General features: G+C 33.0%; 2 protein-coding genes across 2 annotated transcripts in view; one reads left to right on the top strand and one right to left on the bottom strand.

Moving 5' to 3' along the window:
* Positions 1 to 20,019, top strand: part of LOC132558136 (coiled-coil domain-containing protein 180-like) — a 50,805-nt gene that overhangs the window by 7,315 nt on the left and 23,471 nt on the right. Inside the window, exons 15-20 of the mRNA XM_060222669.1 lie at positions 153 to 268; positions 835 to 958; positions 3,385 to 3,420; positions 4,367 to 4,432; positions 17,212 to 17,462; positions 17,723 to 17,804. Coding sequence (XP_060078652.1) covers positions 153 to 268; positions 835 to 958; positions 3,385 to 3,420; positions 4,367 to 4,432; positions 17,212 to 17,462; positions 17,723 to 17,804 — 675 coding nt within the window. The remainder of the gene's footprint in view (positions 1 to 152; positions 269 to 834; positions 959 to 3,384; positions 3,421 to 4,366; positions 4,433 to 17,211; positions 17,463 to 17,722; positions 17,805 to 20,019) is intronic.
* Positions 10,416 to 11,600, bottom strand: LOC132558485 (arrestin domain-containing protein 4-like). Its single transcript, XM_060223053.1, has one exon. The coding sequence runs from the start codon at positions 11,598 to 11,600 to the stop codon at positions 10,416 to 10,418; it is 1,185 nt and encodes a 394-aa protein (XP_060079036.1).

The following is a 20,019-nucleotide window of genomic DNA, read 5'->3' as shown; positions in this document are numbered from 1 at the left end:
GTATAAATATATCACATATATAAGTTTATATGCCCTGTACTTGTTTTAGCAAATTGTCTAATGAATAAAGTTGTTTGGTATCTATAGGAGCCAAATACCTGCAATAAGCTCTATCTGGTCATGTCACAAATATAAAATTATTTATTTCACAGGAGAAAGAAGCCAACCTTGACATTATCATGGACCGCATGAGGCAGGATGCATCAGAAGCTTTACTCAAAGAAAGCCTGAACAAGGCACTTGACAAACTTGACAAGATCAAAGCTGCGTAAGTCTCAATTGTATAACTAAAAATACATTTTGTCCACCATTTTTTCAGTGCAGTAGTGTGGGAAGCATTCAGTTTTATGTGGTATGTTCATAATGCAGGCTAAGGCTTGAGTCCTTGTTGCAAATTCTGAAAGAATAAAAGTAAATTCTTCTGTAAATCTTGCATGCCATAGTGTAACCTTTATAGCATATACAAAACATTTATGTAAAAATTCACAATCAAATGGCTGTTCATGTTCATGGAGTTCTTTAATTTTAGGATTTTGTGCTTAGACTTGTGGGGTTGTACAAATATGAAGCATCATATTTGGTTTATGTGGACAACTGGATAGAGATTTTAAAAGTAAATTAAAATTGTATTTCAGGATATAACATGTACACATCTTTGTCAGGGCTAATCAAGTATCATAACATGATTAGCAGGTCAATCGATAGTGTGGTAAAAGTGGAACAAATCTCGTCCCACTGGTTAAACCACTTACATGTGGCCTGTAGCATCTTCTTAGATTGTCTCCTTTATAAGTATCCCTATGACCAGGACTGATTGTCTGCCCTTGTTAACAGGTATGAGGTGTTCCACAAGGACCAGGCAGTTATTGTTCAGCAGTATCCAAACATGGTGAAGGAGGAGCTGAAAAATTATGACCAAGCTGTCTGTCGATTCTTCATGGTCGATCGCCATCCTGATGTAAGTACACATGTATTTTATCCATAGTGCTTTGTGTCAACACTCAGCAGTATTGTCCGAGTTTTATTGTTCAGAATCACATCAAATATGGAAATCAAACTAAGGGAGACACATAATCTTCAATAGAAAATTTTAAGATGAAGTTGAAGCTTTTTCATATGTACAGATATATTCCAGAAAAACTTCAGTTTCAAATTATTTCGAAAGTATGAAAAGTTAAGGGTTTTCAAAGAAACCAATTCCAATTTCTTTGTAAATAAAGTAAATATGTATATTTGTAATGCATATTCCACCCTAAACAAACAGTCAACAAATTGTGTAGAGGTGGCAAGTTGATATGGTTAAGCTTAGTCCAACTTGAATGTTAAACTTCACCTGGAATATTCTAGTTGGGCAATTACATTCATAGGAATGCATGTAAGTGATAACCAGGTTGACGTTTTGTGAGAGTGAAATGGTCTTCATGCTCTCAGTATGAATATTGACTCACTGGCGATGTGAATGAAAGGTGAGCAAAGTAGACTTTTCTTTCCAGATGAAACAAAACACATTACATTTCAGAGAATTTTTCAATGGATTTCACCAGTAATAAGAATATTTTATTTTTCCCTTCACTTTGGAAAGTATAGTAAAAGTTTAGTTTCAGTGAAAATTTCCTGGTGTCCCTTTAAATAACTGGGTGAGAGGTAGTCATTCCAACATTGTGTGAAGGATAAAACTGTTATTGATATAAAGAGTGAGTTACTGACATAATGTTTATATATTCAATATTTCACCATCATTTTTTATCTGAAATTCTATCTCAATACTTAAATGACTTGAACCATACAAGATTTCTTGTGGCATTACATAAGTTTTTAATTTTAATATTTGACAACTTCATTCCTTGATGATGGTCGTCCATTTTTGTATATGTAAAGCTAGGGTTCTATGATCTTGTTTACATCAGTGCTGGTATCAACTGAACCAATCAACTGATTGTGCTCAGGGTAAAGTGACCAAAGTGAATTAGACCAGATTGGTATTTAAACCCCCATAAGCTGTAGTACATAATGTTGGTACAGCTGCTGTTTATTGCATGAGGTTGGGTGATTACACAAAGATCTATTTGGAATTTGTCCCCTTATTTGGTATCGTCTGTTTACTACTTGAATCTCTCTTACAGCTTGATGAACCCAAAATCACTATAACTGTGCTAGTCAAAGAAAAGACGGTATCTTCCGCTACTACAGTGGTCTCGGTACATGTTTAGTTTGGGTGTCTGACTAACTAGATTGCGTGTGTTTGTGTTTTATAAAGTACATGATCGTGTCAAAGAGGTAAACAAATTAATAGTTAGGATAATATTGATACTTTTGAGATAAAAAAAGTTCAGAACATCATTTCTATTGGTAACACTAAAATGTTAGCATCATATGAAAATTTGGTAATCAGTTTTAACAGTTGGTTTTATACTGCACCTTAATTGTGGTTATATTGTTTGTCTGTGTATACTTTTCTGGTGCGTAAACTTTAGAGTTCTCACAATCACCAAGTGAAAGTAAATCACATACAGAAGAATGTTGGTGTCCAGTCCAATGCATGGAGATTTTTATAGGAATTAAAATCTATCCTGCATTTACTGATTGCTGATAATATGGTATCTTACACTGATATTTTCTACACATGTAATGATGATTTTAGTCACAGACAATAAGGGCCCCTGGTAAGGAGGTAACATTGTTACAGTATACATGTGGTATATTCTAGTGATACTTGTCCTCGGTCAGGTGTCACAGGGTTTGTTGTTGTACAAGTAGAGTTAAAAAGTGTACCTGTTGTTGTCCCCCAGAGGTACCCGTCTTGGGCGAGGGTTGTGTTTCCGTTCATGTCTGTGGTCAAACTGAAATAGAAACTAACAGATTTTTTTCACTGACAGAAATTAATATTTTTGCGTATTTTCAACTCTAATTTGTGTTATGACTTAAACTATAGAATGTCCAAATCCTTTTTTTTTTTTGCATTTTCTATTATTATCATCACATTTATTATCATGGAGTTACTGCTAGCTAAATTCATGATATGGAAGTTAAAGTCAGCAGCATCTATAATTGAAAAAAACCCCTCTAAATTGTCAATTTGAAAAAAGACTATTGGCATGTATTTTTTCTTATCATATCTGATTGGTGCTGCAGTACTTAAGGAATGTGTACATGGCTTTTTACCTTGATCATCATTGTCATTTATTTGAGAAGGAGAGTGTTACAACAGCTAGTCTATTGTTTATGCTAGTCAGCAACTTTTCACCTAAAGATGAAAAAACTGTTAATCAGCATATAGAATATTAATGGTGTGCTTGTATGAATTTGGAGTTTCTGTTAATTTTTTTTTATTTAACAGAATTTTTGTGATGTGTACAAGTTTCTTTCACATGTATATTTATGTAGACATTGATGAAAAGACATCAACAGGTCAGACTTAAAGTTACCGATTTTGGTTTAAATGTCCTGTCTTTGGTTCATAAATGCATTAACCTCCATCAAAATCCTCTTTATTTCAAAGAAATTCACACTCCTTGCAGTGAAAATCTGATTTCAAAAATGTTCAGTCAAATAACATACAACTACCTGGTATGATGAGTTCAGTATTATTTAATGGCATAGTTAAAAAGAGATTAATTAAAATTTTTGGGTTGGAGTTTTTATTGAAAAGTATGATAATTTAAATCTAACACTAGTTTGTTTGTGAGTACATTTTACAAATTAATTTTATAGTGAATTATGCTTTTATGACTTTGACAGAACATAAAAAATTTGTTTGTTAATTCTTTTATACTTGTTTGATTATATTTTACATGTATTAGGAATTTGATCAAAGATTTTTGGAATAATTTGTTTAAATGTTGATATTTTCGGTCTGATTTTTTCATGATCATTGTTAAATTGGAAGTTTTCCCTTTTTCTTTCCATTCTGGTAAAGCAGTACTATTCTAATTTCTCAGAATATTTATTGAAACTTAATACTAGTAAGTGAAATGGTCTGATGGAAATGGATTCAAAATATTGATCACAAAAAAAAGTAAAATAAATAAAAAAATAAATGGAAATATTTAAGTGTAAAAAAAAATGGAAATATGAAATATTTAAAAACAAAAAATGGAAAATATTTTGAGTTTGATTATGCAATGCAGTTTTCCATGAGAGCTGGCCACAAGTATTTTACAGAATGAGGTCTTCGTATAAATATTTTAAGGTTCAATTTTCAAATTATTACTACATTTGTATTTATGTAGGTTGAACTGATACATTTAAGAAGTATTTAAGTGTTTATAGCTTTTTGTATTGCTGTTTGCCTTCAGTGTGGCTAGATGATCAATATTGTCTTGTGAATGTGTTAAAGTAGCCATATGTTCTGGTTGTGCTTTAAAAGGAGGAACGCTCTAAAAAAGGCAAGAAAACTCCACGAAAATTCAAAGGAAAGGAAAGATCTTTGTTGGTAGGTCTAGAGTTTGGTTTGTGAGTTGATGAAGTCTTTTACTTCACATTTGTTTAAATCTTGTTCACAGGCAAATACTGCTTATGATAAAGCATTGTTTTGTTGATACATATATTCAATTGTGTTACCTTTTCTGCATGATTTTATTTGCTTTAAATGTGTCAATTTTCTGCTTGCCTGTATAGTTGTTGGCTCAGCTTGCTTTTCATTGCTTTATTTGTTTCTCTCTCTTTAAAAGTTAGAAGACACAATATTTATTGAATGTTGTAGTTAATTATCATCACCATCTTTTTTATTTATTCATTATGTGTGTGATTTTAGCGTAGAGTGTGTTTTGGTTGGATATATTCAGTGTGTGCTCATATATAAAGAATGAAATCATTCACATTTAGTAACTGAAACTTAATGTGCAAACAGACTTTGGCCATGGAACAGCATCAATTCATTTTAATCATATCAATATTTTCAGTTGTCTTTCATTATTTATGGATAGATAAAAAGATGATTGAATTTTTATTAAACAAGACAGCTGTCATTCAGCAACATGATGATATTGATGACTTAACAGTTTACAGTTATGTTGAATAATAATGAGTAAGTTCCGTGTCATTTGCCTGTTAACTTGAATAGTACTTCCATACAATGGTCAGAACATATATTGATGTAAGGATTTACCCGGGTGACACCTTGAATTCCACAGCTGTCCATTATATATAGACTTCGCAAATGTGGATCAATGTGGATGATTTATCTCCTGATAGAAACAGGAGCAAGTTATAGTACACATTGAAAAGTTATCTTGGCTGAGAAGTTGTGATAATGACCTGTCCATAGATATATGAGCTAGTACCCATTGATATGTGTTCAGTATAGACAAGTCACACTGGCAACTCCATGGTTGTGAGATGACTTGTCCATAGATATATGAGCTAGTACCCATTGATGTGTGTACAGAGGAGACAAGTCACACCGACAACTCCTTGGCTGTGAGATGACCTGTCCATAGATATATGAGCTAGTACCCATTGATGTATGTACAGAGGAGACAAGTCACACTGACAACTCCTTGGCCGTGAGATGACCTGTCCATAGATATATGAGCTAGTACCCATTGATATGTGTTCAGTATAGACCAGTAACACTGGCAACTCCATGGTTGTGAGATGACCTGTCCATAGATATATGAGCTAGTACCCATTGATGTGTGTCCAGAGGAGACCAGTTATGAGTTTCCTATGTATGATATACTTTCAAAGCCCTTTGTTTTGAGTTATTTTCTAACTGACTATAAGATGAGTGGGTCGTTTGATAGATAATTATCAAACGGTGTTACTGTGATAACTACCTGTAAAACTTTGAGAAGATTCAGATCAACATAAACTATGTTGATTTATTTCTTTTGACATTTGATATCAATCAATCATGTTCTGTATAACTTATGTTTTGTTCTGGTCTGGATGTCATTAACAACATATCCTGATTTATTGTTTAAGTATTTGTGAAGTGATTGTCTGTTGTTCTTGTTTGTATAGGCTGTCATGGCCAGCAGTATAACTTCAGTAAATCTGACTTCAATATTGATTTTCATGTGAAAGCTGACAATGCAAGTTAAGAACGATTGAGGTTGTAACCATAACAAGGGTGTAGATCTTTTGTAGACACCTCCTAATAAACAGGGCTAACACATCTTACTGGTATGTACAGGACTGACAATCAATATTACAATAAATATACATCAAATTAATGGTATATGATTTACAGAAGACAGCTGTTTGGATCACAGCTGTGATCTTTTGACAAATTGCTTTAAGCAATACAAATGACAAGATAATGACAGAGTACCAGTACGTAAGAAATTGATGATATCATTGTATGTAAAAAAATCAACGCAAAAAACTACAAAAACTCATTGGTCTACCTCCAAAGCTTTAATAGTATCGATGATGTTGTTTGCCATGACTTCTGAAATGTGTGATACTGTCATCTACTTCACATCAGGTAGACATCAAATTATTGTTAGTAGGAATATGATTCCCAAGATAACTTTAGATGTAATAGGAGAGGTGTTTGATATATATATATATATATATATAGCTGCAGCCATATTGTATGTGAACTTCCTCTTTAATATCCCTTTGAGGTCTTAAACATTTTTGTAGTTTATGGTTCTTAATTTGCCCCGTCAGTTTTAGACCACTAATGCTGTATATGTATTGAAATAAGCCCAGGGATTGCACTTAAACCCTGATGCAAATAAGACTTTAAAGAGGTGGGCATTTTACAAGAGAGTGATACTGTGTTTGCAGGTATTCAAATCAAAACTGCAATACATGTGAGATGGCATTTGATTAGGCATGGGCTTATTAAAGGATACATATGGCATTTTATAAATGCTGTGTTGTTGTTTACTAAAATTATCTGTAACAGCTGATGATAACAGACTACAAACATGGCCATAACAGGTAAACACTTCACAGGAACTTAAACAGTAACACTGGACTACAACATTATAGGTAGTTTATAGAAGATTGATTGATATCAAACATCAAAACAAATAAAATAGTGATATTGATATCCTGGATTATTACCAAGCTTTCCTATTTTATATAAACAAGAAATGTTTTAAGTAATGTGAAAAATAGACTAGAATTTATCTGTCACTGTTAACTGTAAGGTTCATCAGTCACATTATTGAAGATGAATTGTTTTGTTGTATTAGGCAATTAAGACCAAGATCTTGTATACTGATGTGTTAGATAAATGTCTCATAGTCAGTCTAGCAGAAAGTTGAACATAATGGATGTAATGATGTTGATGAATCTTCTGTCCCTGACTTGGAACAGTGAGTAAATGGACAGCTAGCAAGTGTTTTATCTCTAACTTTATTGAAAGTAAATTTACTACATAGTACAACATACCAGGTAACTTTTTTTTCTGTATTTTCACCTGGTGTTTTCACTGTGTTGTAAACAGCATCCAGCCAATGGGATGTACACAATTCAGATCTGACAAAACCAAATAATGTTTATGTTTCAAATGTTTCTATTTTTACTGTATTTTGTGATGAGTTACTGAAATTGACACCCGGACGTAATCTTAAACTCACACAGGTAACACATAAATGTTTCTGAGGTATTATGTATCTCATCTTTTTTTCGGAATTTTGATAGAAATCCTTCATATTGTTTTCTCACCTGTAAACAGGGTCACATGGCTGGTACTTCCTGGTAGGTTGTTTCTGTTCCTATTGATGTTTAACACATATCAAGCTTGGTTAATCTTGTATCCACCAGACCTCAACATTTAAACCCAGAGAATATTTCATTCTTATCTACTGATTTAAAAATATAAGATCGAATGAAAATACAGATCTTGCACTTCACCTGACTTATTGAATGCAATCCTTGATATAAACCCATTCCCAAATTCAATGGACATTACAGCTGGGTATCATATCTTGAAATATTTTATAGTCATGTTGAATCTTGTTATAGAGTGAAGCCAAATGTGCCAAGTTTGCCTCCATTATTATTGGGATGAAGCATTTCAGTTTTGAGCTGCTATACAGAAAAGATGAAAATGAGGTCGTGTTATAGACTTTTAAGTTCAAGGTCAAAAACAAAAATTAAAATTTTTACAAATAAGTCAAACATTGATAATAAAAATGTGGGAGTGGGGACATCCATGTCCTAGAAACCTTGTCTAGTTTAATAGGCTATTTTTGTTCATGAAATCTTGATTTGACATTTAACAATGAATGATAGTAACTAAGGTGTGCACGTACATGACTAATGACATAAAATGTTGTCTACAGTGCAGATGTTTCTAGTTTCTCCCAGTCTAGCCTGGGTTTTATGGTTGTTATACCTTTACAAATTGTATTTTATCTCAGAAAAGTCTTTTGAAGAAGTATATATATATATGAATTTACTTGATCAAACCTTTGATTCTGTCTTGATCTCACTAAATAAGTTTTAAATCTATCATAATACAATGTAAATAGTGCCATAGAATCATATGAATTTAGGTCTAAGTGACATTTAATCGATGTCAAACAAGTTCCAGAGTCGTGCTGGGCTGGTTTTTAATTATTTATTGACTGATTTTGAAATACTGTTGACCTTTAGATAGGTGTGCCAGCTGTAGAGGAAGGTTTTAGATATACTGGAAGTATATATTGTTTTTTATTAAATCCAACTGTCTGTTCCTGAAAGATTTACATTCTAACTGCAGTGAAATTGTTAAAACTCATAGCATTATTGAAATGTTGGATTTGGCAATGAGTAAACAAAGAACCTGTGTTTAAACCTATACTTTTTTCTATTCATTGTCTTCATGTTTACCTTTTCTTTTTGTTTTAAGTTACAAACAACTAATTTTCCGTGAAATATAAACATAATTGCATTGATATTGAATGCTTCTGTAGAAAATGACTAAACCATTTCATGATAATGACAAATACTTATACAATTTCAGAATTCACTTATCAGTAAACCCATGCCTGGTAATATGCCCATACATGCATGTCTAGATCATAGCTCATTTCAATGTCCTTTAATAAGCCCACCCAAGAACTTCAAACTAGAGGTAAAATTTTGGATACCCAGGTTGCAGGATAAAGACAGTATAATTTTATATATTTTTATCCCAATTGGAAAAACACGATATCTAAAACTTACATGAAGTTTATTAAACAAATAATGGAAAAGTGATTGGAATGTTTTCATACATTTTTATAACAAATACATAAATACATTTCATGTATGTGAACTAAAAAAATGCTGTTTTGTGTCTTGTGAGAAAAACAAACAAAAAGTGAAGCACAAAGATACATAAAATCATGAACCATACAAAGTTAGACACAGTATACACAAAATTAAATGTACAGAAAGACATACATATATATCATTTTGTTGTTATTGCAGGAAATTGTTTTCACAAAGCCTTTAATTCATTTTTATTTATATACATACATATCTTGCTCTCTGATTGTAAAATTTTAATTAAAATGCAACACTTAAAAGTACTGCGGAATACACCTAAGTGTATTTACCGTAATTAAGATAATAGAAATTTTATGATAAAATGTGTAATTCATTGTGCTGAATTGATAGAATATTTTTATTCATTTTAGTATGAACATTACATCCCATTAATTTGTGAACTTATGTGTCTGGAATGGATGTTTGATATACTTGTATTTTAGATATATCAGAGAATCCAACAATATAAACACACAATGTATTGTCTTTAATCGATAATACGTTTTAGATAAATGTATTCACATGGAAGTAAGTAACTCATTATACATTTCAAGATATGATTTATTATTAATACATATTGATCTCACAGATACAATTTATTCTACAAACACACAAATATTTCGGTTTTTAAGCTCTACTATGGCAATCAATTAAATTATCTACAAGGTAATGCAGAGTTTCATAACATCTATTCTAAAACTTGAGATAGTTGTAAGCACTTTTGTATCTTCAGTTGGCAACAAGATCTTTTTCAATCCTATTAAGCCTATTTGATATGTTTACACACCATAGATACCCTGTATTCATATGAACAGATCTTATTGGTTACAGTTAAAAATCACAAAACTGGATGTTTACTGTCCTGTGTTGGACAGTGATGGGAAATTACATGTAATAGAATGGAAATGATTTGCACAGAAATGCCCCATGTTTTGTACATCCTGGAAATTCCCACATTATTTAAGTGCTACTATGACAATGTTATCTGTATGAACCACACTATTTCTTATTTAATATTCTCCTCCTGTTCCTGAAATCTAATTCTTACAGGTTTTTTCATGTAAACATTGTTTCAAATGGAAAATCCAATTTTTTGAAACTGAAACATAATTTTTTTTTTCTTCCAAAAGTAAGTGTTTTTTTTTCTTTTTTGTTCACACAAAGTCCATTGTAACTACATTTTTTTTCCATTCCATTTTGGAACATATTCACTACAGATATCAAAGTTTTGTATTTTCAATAACCTCTGGTAGCTCATCCAGTGTGGGTTGAAAGTTTTCAATAGTTTTGTTTGGAATCTTTTTGTCCTGATCTTGATACAAGGGATTCATAACCTTTGAATCTTCTGGGCGAAGTTCTGGCACATTCTCATGGTACCATTCTCTATCTTGGTCATAATCTTGTTCAGGAAGTCCATGGTCTGGGCCCATCTGGAGCAACTTGGAGCTCAATGTCCACTGTCGGTTCATGATTTGATTCTTGTTTCGAGAAACAATTTCATGTCCATCTTGCATGGATCCAACCATAAATGGAAATTCCAGTTTCAATTCTTTTCCACCTGCAATCTCTATCCGGAACTGTAGTGTATAAGAGACTTCAATGATATCACAAAACTCCAGTCTCGTTTCAGGAATGTAGGGTGGGATGGACAGACGCACATTTTGCCATCGACGTCCATCACCGCGTAACAGTTCATACTCATCTCGTCGCTTATTCACAATTTGACGGAAAGGTATAGCACGATTTTGGGCATGATAAAGAGTGTTCATAATGATTGAGGTTTGCATCGCGGTGATTCTGGCTGGAGATCTGTTGGCTACTTGAGCGTTGATGAATAAATCCTCTCCTTGCGTACCCCCTAACCGATTTACACTAGCTTCTAGTCTGACCTTCCCACAAGTCAACTTTCTCCATATGCGTTTTTCAATCTTTGCTGAAGCACCTTGTCTGAATTGTTCTGGGAGTGGCAAACTGCGAAGGATCAGAAAGGGTTCACTAATGATGCTTGTGTCACCTGGGCGATCTCCAGTGGCACAAGCCTTGAACACATAGGTCACACTGCCAAATTTACCGATAAAAGAAGATGGCAGGTTGTCAGGAAGTCTGTACTCAAAGTCAAAAGAGTGGCTTCCTTTGTCTAACATAATCGGTTCTTTATCTCGACTTTCTTCTACAATGTGAGTGGCATTGATGTATTCTTCGCTGGCCTTAAATTGTCCATTAACCTGGTCCTCCCAGGCCACTACACCCTCCCCTCGAATGTTGATTGATATCCTGCGTATAGCTGTCTGACCATTGATTTCCATGTTCACATTTCCTTTGACAACCTCACCTGGTGTGTATTGGTACTGCTCGTCAATGTCATGTTCAAGGTCTAGCCCGAAATGTAAAACAGATGATCCCATTGTTAAAAATCCTTAAGGTTCTAATTCTGAACTTGATTTCTTTTGTGTTAATTTCCAGTTATGTCATTCTTGACTTATTTAACTTTGATCATCAATTTACTGTAGAAATTCTGAAACAGAAAGAAAAAACCATTATTAAGGAAATTCAGTATAAATCCTGCTAATATGTATCATATCATGCATACACTTTGACTTTTTAATCACACTGCTTCATGTCAGATCAGTTTATAACATGGTGCACTGTCACATACCGTAAATACAATGGACTTTAAGATTCTACAAGCTTTGTTACGTAAACTAAATTCTGTGTGTCCAGTGATGCATACAGTTATTTAACATTACTTGACACAGGTAAACTGAAATTTATTTTAGAATGATTTCATTAGGAATGCCATTTCTATGTAATATGTATCTAAACATTTACCTTAAGGTCGTATTACTTACTTTATAAATTGAGGTAAATAAAAATAAAAAATCTACATGTGTATAGCCAACACAATATTAGTACTAACGATTAAATCCACCACACGTACATGGAGCTCCGAGTCTCACATTAACAACTACAGGGATGGACAAATATGAAGCTTAACTAAAGATTACCTCATAATAAGTAAACAGAAATTTATATTTCAGTCTGAATGATCTGTGTGTGATTCCTGTCTGGTTAGGCGAATAGACAGGTATAGAGAGTTACTAGATAAATATGTAGGAGGGTGAAGAACAGGGCGTGGTATCTCTACTGTTTAGGCAAGACTTAAATAAAGTGAATCTATTCATATTGAAGATCTCAGATAGTCTGGTACACATATCAGCCTTCAACCAATAAGAATTTATTGACACCTCTACCACACAAATCCTGATTTAATTAATTCACTTCTCTGTACACTCAGTGCACATAAACCTCTGGAGTGGTCTAAGGGTTTAAGAATTGGCTCGTCACAGGTAGCAGCAATATTGTAAGAATTTTTTGCCCAAAGTTTGATTTAAAGTTGATGATACTTTGCATATTTGGCTGAAGTTGGCCAATAATTTGTCCTTATCAACCAAGATTCCTCCTCGGGGTGGGTGAAGACTTGTCAAAGATAATGTTTATATAGATTTTGATATGATGTTTGGAATTCTTGCTTGAGGTGGTATTGGTAGTTAAACATAATGTTTACATAGACTTTAATATTTTAGTTTGATCAGTGATGAACATGTACCTTTCTTTATTGGTGGAAATGTGAGTTTAGTACATTAGTTTTCTATTTCTTTTGAGAAAAAAGTTTTCTAATTCAAGATTTTAAGTTTCCTTTTCTTCATCTAATAAAATCATCCATGTTCATGTCTGTCTATATGGGTGAGCATCGTATGACACAGTGTTACCTATGGTACAACTCATGATGACACGGACTGGGTATCTCAGTTATGAGTTATGACTTGTAACCTGGCCTCATTAAAGGTGATATGTAGGCAATATTGCGGTCTTCCATGTGTAAAGGTGATGTAAAAAAGTAAGGGCGTAGGTGTGTGTGGCTCCAGTATCTGACATGATAGAAATTTACTTTGTAATACATTACAAAGGACACCTTGTTAAATGCTGATAGAAGAATGTTCGGATGGTGTAGTCAGATAGTTTACTGAGTCTTTCAACCAAAATGACCTGGGTTGATTCCCTACTGGGATGTGAAAAAGAATAATTTCCATCTGCCCAGTTACACAAGTTTATATATATTCAAGAAATTGAGTAAATTTTGCATAACAAAACAGCCAATGAAAGGTAGTCATGTTGTAAATTCTGTGTGTGGCGCCTGAGGCAAGTTGATTAATTGGTCTGACCCAGTAAACCAGTCATTAACAAACATTTTTAAATATTATACTTTACAAAATTTGAGTTTCAATTAAAAAAAAAACACCATATGGTTCAGCATATCCGGCTCTGAACATGGGAAATATTTTTTTTGTATAACAAGTGATGTATAACATTCTAGTCAAAAACATCATTTTAATAGTTTTTGTTTTAAAATATTTCAATGGTATGCTCATATGGAAGTTAATCAAATTAATTGTCTGCTGTTATATCTTCACTAAAATCAAAACATTTCCTAAAAATAAACCCTGTTTTTCCTTGAATACATAGCTTTAATTTGCTGATATTTGAATTCCAGAGAAAAGAAATGTGTAATACATGTAGGTATACACAGCTTTATAAGTATTGAATAGGTCTATACACTTGACATCAATGGAAAACGTGATTCAGGTGTTTGAACTCTCCAGTCATTATTTCACAATACTCTATAAGATATTTTCAGAAAGGTGCTTTTTGTACAATGTGCATTGAACCACAGCAAGACCAATTTATACAGAAGGGAAAAATACATGTTATCAATCTACACCTACTGAAATTGTCCAAGACTCGTGTCATATTCCTTTTGTAAAATATCATGAGGATTATACAAGTGCTAAACCACGAGTTTCAAAACACCACAACAGAACCTCTTACTGTTGCCATATCACTGTACGTGGTATTGTTTGTATGTATTTCAAGTACGTTGGAATCAGAAAGCTGTATAGGGGTGATTCATTATGAAAATGTAGATCACATTTTAATGAAATTAGGTAGAATATTATTACAAATACACATAATATGTTTGTTATTTAGTTTCTAGTACTCCTGATTATACCTGTCATTAAACAGGTAATACAACTCAATATCACAGGTAAAATGTACATATTGTATGTTTCCACTGATTATACTTACCTGTTTCTATATAGATATATATATCCACAGCCTTCAAGTCTTCTCACAAACCCAATGTCATAAAATAAAAGGTTTTTTTCTGACACAAGTTTGGTGTATTTTGATAATGTCTGCTAGGAGACGGCAAGCTACCTGTAATATCTCCAGTGTACAGTCTACCTGTACTGGACAGGTATAGGTGCTGATATCATATAATACTCTCAGGTCACCTGTAGTCTTTACCTGGCTTGTTGGATCCAGCTGAGTGAGTTTGTAATTAGCATAACAATTCTACAGGTAAATCCATTGGTTGGTGGATGGTTTAGGGTCAATGGTCTATTATTAGCAAAACCTGTTCTCAATCACGTTGATTCTAAAAATATACGTGTACATTATTGTACATCCTAGCCAACCGTCATGAAAGTACTGAAGTGGATGTCATACATTCATGTATATCATCAATCAATTTATGTTTTATAGCTTTTTTTAGTACAGAACCATACACTGGGCTAAAGAATTGAAATTTGAATTTCATCATTTTTTTTAAAAATCAGAAATAGTGATGAAATTGGAACGACACTTTATTTGCTTAATACAGTTACTCAAAAGAAAATAAGGAAAAACATTTTTGCCATTTGATATAGGATAGCCCATAAAGTGGCAATGTGGCTTATATTTCCAATGGGGTTTTATGTGGAATATTTCCAAAGGTTCTTCCAAAATATAGTACTGTACGCATTTGATACATGTTTGTCAAATGCCATGAGTTGTGAGCTCACTGTTATTTTCCTAAAATCAGAATTTGATTTAAAAGGACTCCAATATGTCAGATCCTAATGATAGGTAAGATGAAAAAATGACAAATCTAAGTTTAATTTCATGTTTACAAACCCATCCCTGTTAGCAAGGAATTCTTAAGCTTTTAGCGCCATGAAGTTGACTCAGTTTTTGTTTAACAAATCTTCCAATATGAAATGAATGGAAAAACAAACTTAGAGCTTAAATAAATTCCATTGAAACCCTGATGATTTGGGTGGTGTGATTTGATTTCTCATCATGGTAATTTCATTTTCCAAATTTATACAGAGATATTCATATACAGATTGGATTTTTTTTCTTTTGATAGCAGTTTTTTGCAAGGTAATTGATTTTCAGTGTGTAATTTCTTTTGTGAATGAAATTAGCAGAAATAAAGAGCTGTTGTACAGAATATCCTTTGCTGGGAACCAGGGGAGCTCTCTTCCCCTATCTTGTCCGGTGTCATATTATAGGTGTTTACTTCATACTCTAAGTCTCTAAGGATGAGTTCACCTTGATGAGGCGATGGGTCATGAATTGAAAGCAGGTCTAGGCTCTGCCTCCTACACTACATGTCATTGAACTTCATACCTAGGTGAGGTGGTGTGTTCTGTATCAGAAGCAGGTCACTCTCACCTTTAACCTACATCAATAAAAAGTTGGTATGGGCTGTATCTTATACATTTCCAGCCAATACAACTTCTGACTTGGCTGGGGCACTTGCAATGCAATCTTGGCATATGATGTCACATTCTGTGGAGCACTTTAAATTTGACTAATTGTCTTGTTTGATATAAATTAAAGTGTAATTCGAAGAGATATTGAAATAAAAAGCTTTTCAAATGGTAATATGATATATATATATTCCTTCTGATGTCAGAATTCAAGTGTTTGAATCTTAAGTGCAGTTTTATATCAATCTGATGAAAAAGATCAGACTATTTATTTGCTGTCAGTAGTCATTGAATTTGACAGGGATTTAAATGCCCTGCATATAAGCTGACAGACAGCAACACAGATGAGGGCAGTCTGAATAACCATCATTCTTATCCTTAATATCATGTTTGCACGACTCTACCATATCCGATATATACAGCTACCAAAACAGCTATTGAATTCTTGTCAAGGATAAAGCCAGCCAAGTCACTAAATAATTCGTGAGAAATATATATATAAATCGGAGGTCTGTCGGGATGTATCCACCCTGTGTATCAGACTGTCTGGGTCATTCCTTACTCCCCACATAATGTATTGATTATCTGAGGTACATCAGTGTTATGAGTTACATATAAGGCCTACTGTATTATTAAATAATTGAATAGTTAGGTAGCTACTATCTCAACTAACTTATAATGAGACTGACCTCCACCTTTACTAAACAGAGTACCCCCACTCTGGGCATGTCAATCTACTTTATATCACAAGTGGCATTTGATTGTTTACATTATCAATCAGTGGATACAATTGGCTATCTAAACAAATAAAATAGGTGTTTGTTTTTTAGTTAAAAATACTGCCCTATGCAGAGAAATTATTTTATTGCATAATATAGTTTGACAAAGGATTCCAGTAGTAATTTTTCTGACTGTTCCCTGTCCACAAAGTTTGACAAAGGATTCCAGTAGTAATTTTTCTGACTGTTCCCTGTCCACAAAGTTTTCCTGACTCATCTCCTTTGAAGAGGTCGAAAATATATGTTTGGATTTACTGAATAGCGACATTGGTTAAGAGAAAGATCAGCAGAGGATAAGATGAAAAGATTTTTGTTTTTCTCTCTTCTGTTTTTGTTCATTTTGCTTTCATTATCAATTTACTTTGAGAGTTGTTTATACAGGAATGTATGTTAAATCATGTGATTTCTTTCAGGAAAATACATGAAGAATAAACAGTAAATCACAAGGTGTAGAAATAATGAAGACTTTGTTTAATCTTTGATATAAAAATATTTCATATCCTTTTAAAAGACTTACAATACAGATATACAATGAAAAAAAAATTATTTCAGGATAAAAAACTCAGTTGGTTCAGTCTTTGAACAAGTTAACATACCTGTACTTCTCCCAGAGATGCTAACTTATTTATTTGTCCTTCTAGGAGCGAGAGAGCACACTGCCAGCAGCCATCACTGAGACATTGTCTACAGACAAAGGCACGCTTTTTTATGTCCTGACAGTGGCAGGAGAGCATGGGGTACCCCCGGGGTCAGATGAGTCTGCCGATGAAGTTGTTTCATCTCCCCAGGAAACCCTTTTCCTCACAGAAACCCCCCAGACTTCGGAGTCCCAGCCAGAATACATCAGAGCAATAGACATTCCCGACAAGCTTCTTCTAGATGTGAAACGCAGGTACGCATTACAGAATATTGAAGTCTTATACTGTAAAACCAAAACAAAAACCAAAGAGACATCATTGTGTAGAGTCCTGTAAATTACTTGGAATGTAAGTCTTTAAAATCTTACGGAATTTTTGCAGAAAAGATGGAGCAGAGATTTAAATGATATTGAACTTTTGGTGACCAAATTGCAGTACTAAGATCAATAATTATGATTGATTGTTGTCATGATCAAGAATGTGTGCATTTAAACTTGATGTTTGTTTTTCACAGGATCAGAATCAATTTTCTGAACCAGTTGGAAGAATGGACAGAACAGGCCATGCAGCGGTCAGAGAGTGTGGTTGTGGCCAAGGTCAGTCCTTTCCCAAGTTCAACTATTTAAATCTTCATACCTGAAATATATTGAAATAGACTTTAAGGATAATAACATCTCCATTGCCATTCATATCTGATGCAGTTGTTAAGGAGTTGTGCTCCTCTCTGCTCATCATTTGTGGTGTCATGATGTTGATGTAAAGATTTACACAGACTTAGATTGTTCTCATCTGTCTTGTTTACTTAGTGTAAAATTATACATTCTCATGGGGATCAGTTATTGTGGTTTTCCAAAAAATTAATTTTTCTTTGTGGATCAACATAGTTCAATGAATCTAATTATATACTTACTTATTTCATAGTATGTAGACACGAATTTGTAAATTTAGAGAGATTATAAGTATCCACGGTGTAACTGAAAATAAATCCTCCATGAAAATAAATCATTTTACAGTATTTACTGTTACAACACATTACTTATATTGGTTTAGACTCACTTTTACATCACATTACTTATTTTGGTTACATCACATTACTTATATTGGTTTAGACTCACTTTTACATCACATTACTTATATTGGTTTAGACTCACTTTTACATCACATTACTTATATTGGTTTAGACTCACTTTTACATCACATTACTTGTATCGGTTTAGACTCACTGTTACATCACATTACTTGTATCGGTTTAGACTCACTGTTACATCACATTACTTATATTGGTTTAGACTCACTTTTACATCACATTACTTATATTGGTTTAGACTCACTTTTACATCACATTACTTATATTGGTTTAGACTCACTTTTACATCACATTACTTATATTGGTTTAGACTCACTGTTACATCACATTACTTATATTGGTTTAGACTCACTTTTACATCACATTACTTATATTGGTTTAGACTCACTGTTACATCACATTACTTATATTGGTTTAGACTCACTGTTACATCACATTACTTATATTGGTTTAGACTCACTTTTACATCACATTACTTATATTGGTTTAGACTCACTTTTACATCACATTACTTATATTGGTTTAGACTCACTTTTATATCACATTACTTATATTGGTTTAGACTCACTTTTACATCACATTACTTATATTGGTTTAGACTCACTTTTACATCACATTACTTATATTGGTTTAGACTCACTTTTACATCACATTACTTATATTGGTTTAGACTCACTTTTATATCACATTACTTATATTGGTTTAGACTCACTTTTATATCACATTACTTATATTGGTTTAGACTCACTTTTACATCACATTACTTATATTGTATCGGTTTAGACTCACTTTTACATCACATTACTTGTATCGGTTTAGACTCACTGTTACATCACATTACTTATATTGGTTTAGACTCACTTTTACATCACATTACTTGTATCGGTTTAGTTTTACATCACATTACTTATATTGGTTTAGACTCACTTTTACATTACATTACTTGTATCGGTTTAGACTCACTTTTACATCACATTACTTATATTGGTTTAGACTCACTTTTACATCACATTACTTGTATCGGTTTAGACTCACTTTTACATCACATTACTTATATTGGTTTAGACTCACTTTTACATCACATTACTTGTATCGGTTTAGACTCACTTTTACATCACATTACTTGTATCGGTTTAGACTCACTTTTACATCATATTACTTGTATCGGTTTAGTTTTACAACACATTACATGTACTTGTATCGGTTTAGACTCACTTTTACATCACATTACTTGTATCGGTTTAGTTTTACATCACATTACTTGTATCGGTTTAGACTCACTTTTACATCACATTTCTTGTATCGGTTTAGACTCACTTTTATATCACATAACTTGTATCGGATTAGACTCACTTTTACATCACATTACTTGTATTGGTTTAGACTCACTTTTACATCACATTACTTGTATCGGTTTAGTTTTACATCACATTACTTATATTGGTTTAGACTCACTTTTACATCACATTACTTGTATCGGTTTAGACTCACTTTTACATCACATTACTTATATTGGTTTAGACTCACTTTTATATCACATTACTTATATTTAGACTCATTTTTACATCATTCGGTTTACTTTTACACATTACATGTACTTATATTGGTTTAGACTCACTTTTACATCACATTACTTATATTACTTGTATCGTTTAGACTCACTTTTACATCACATTACTTATATTGGTTTAGACTCACTTTTACATCACATTACTTGTATTGGT

This window comes from Ylistrum balloti, unplaced genomic scaffold, assembly GCF_031769215.1.
Source record: "Ylistrum balloti isolate Yb309-2 unplaced genomic scaffold, AGI_CSIRO_Ybal_v1 Utg369658, whole genome shotgun sequence".
In the NCBI taxonomy this organism is placed as follows: domain Eukaryota; kingdom Metazoa; phylum Mollusca; class Bivalvia; order Pectinida; family Pectinidae; genus Ylistrum; species Ylistrum balloti.
Note: the sequence above shows the minus strand (reverse complement) of the source record. Positions and strands in the feature narration are given on the sequence as shown.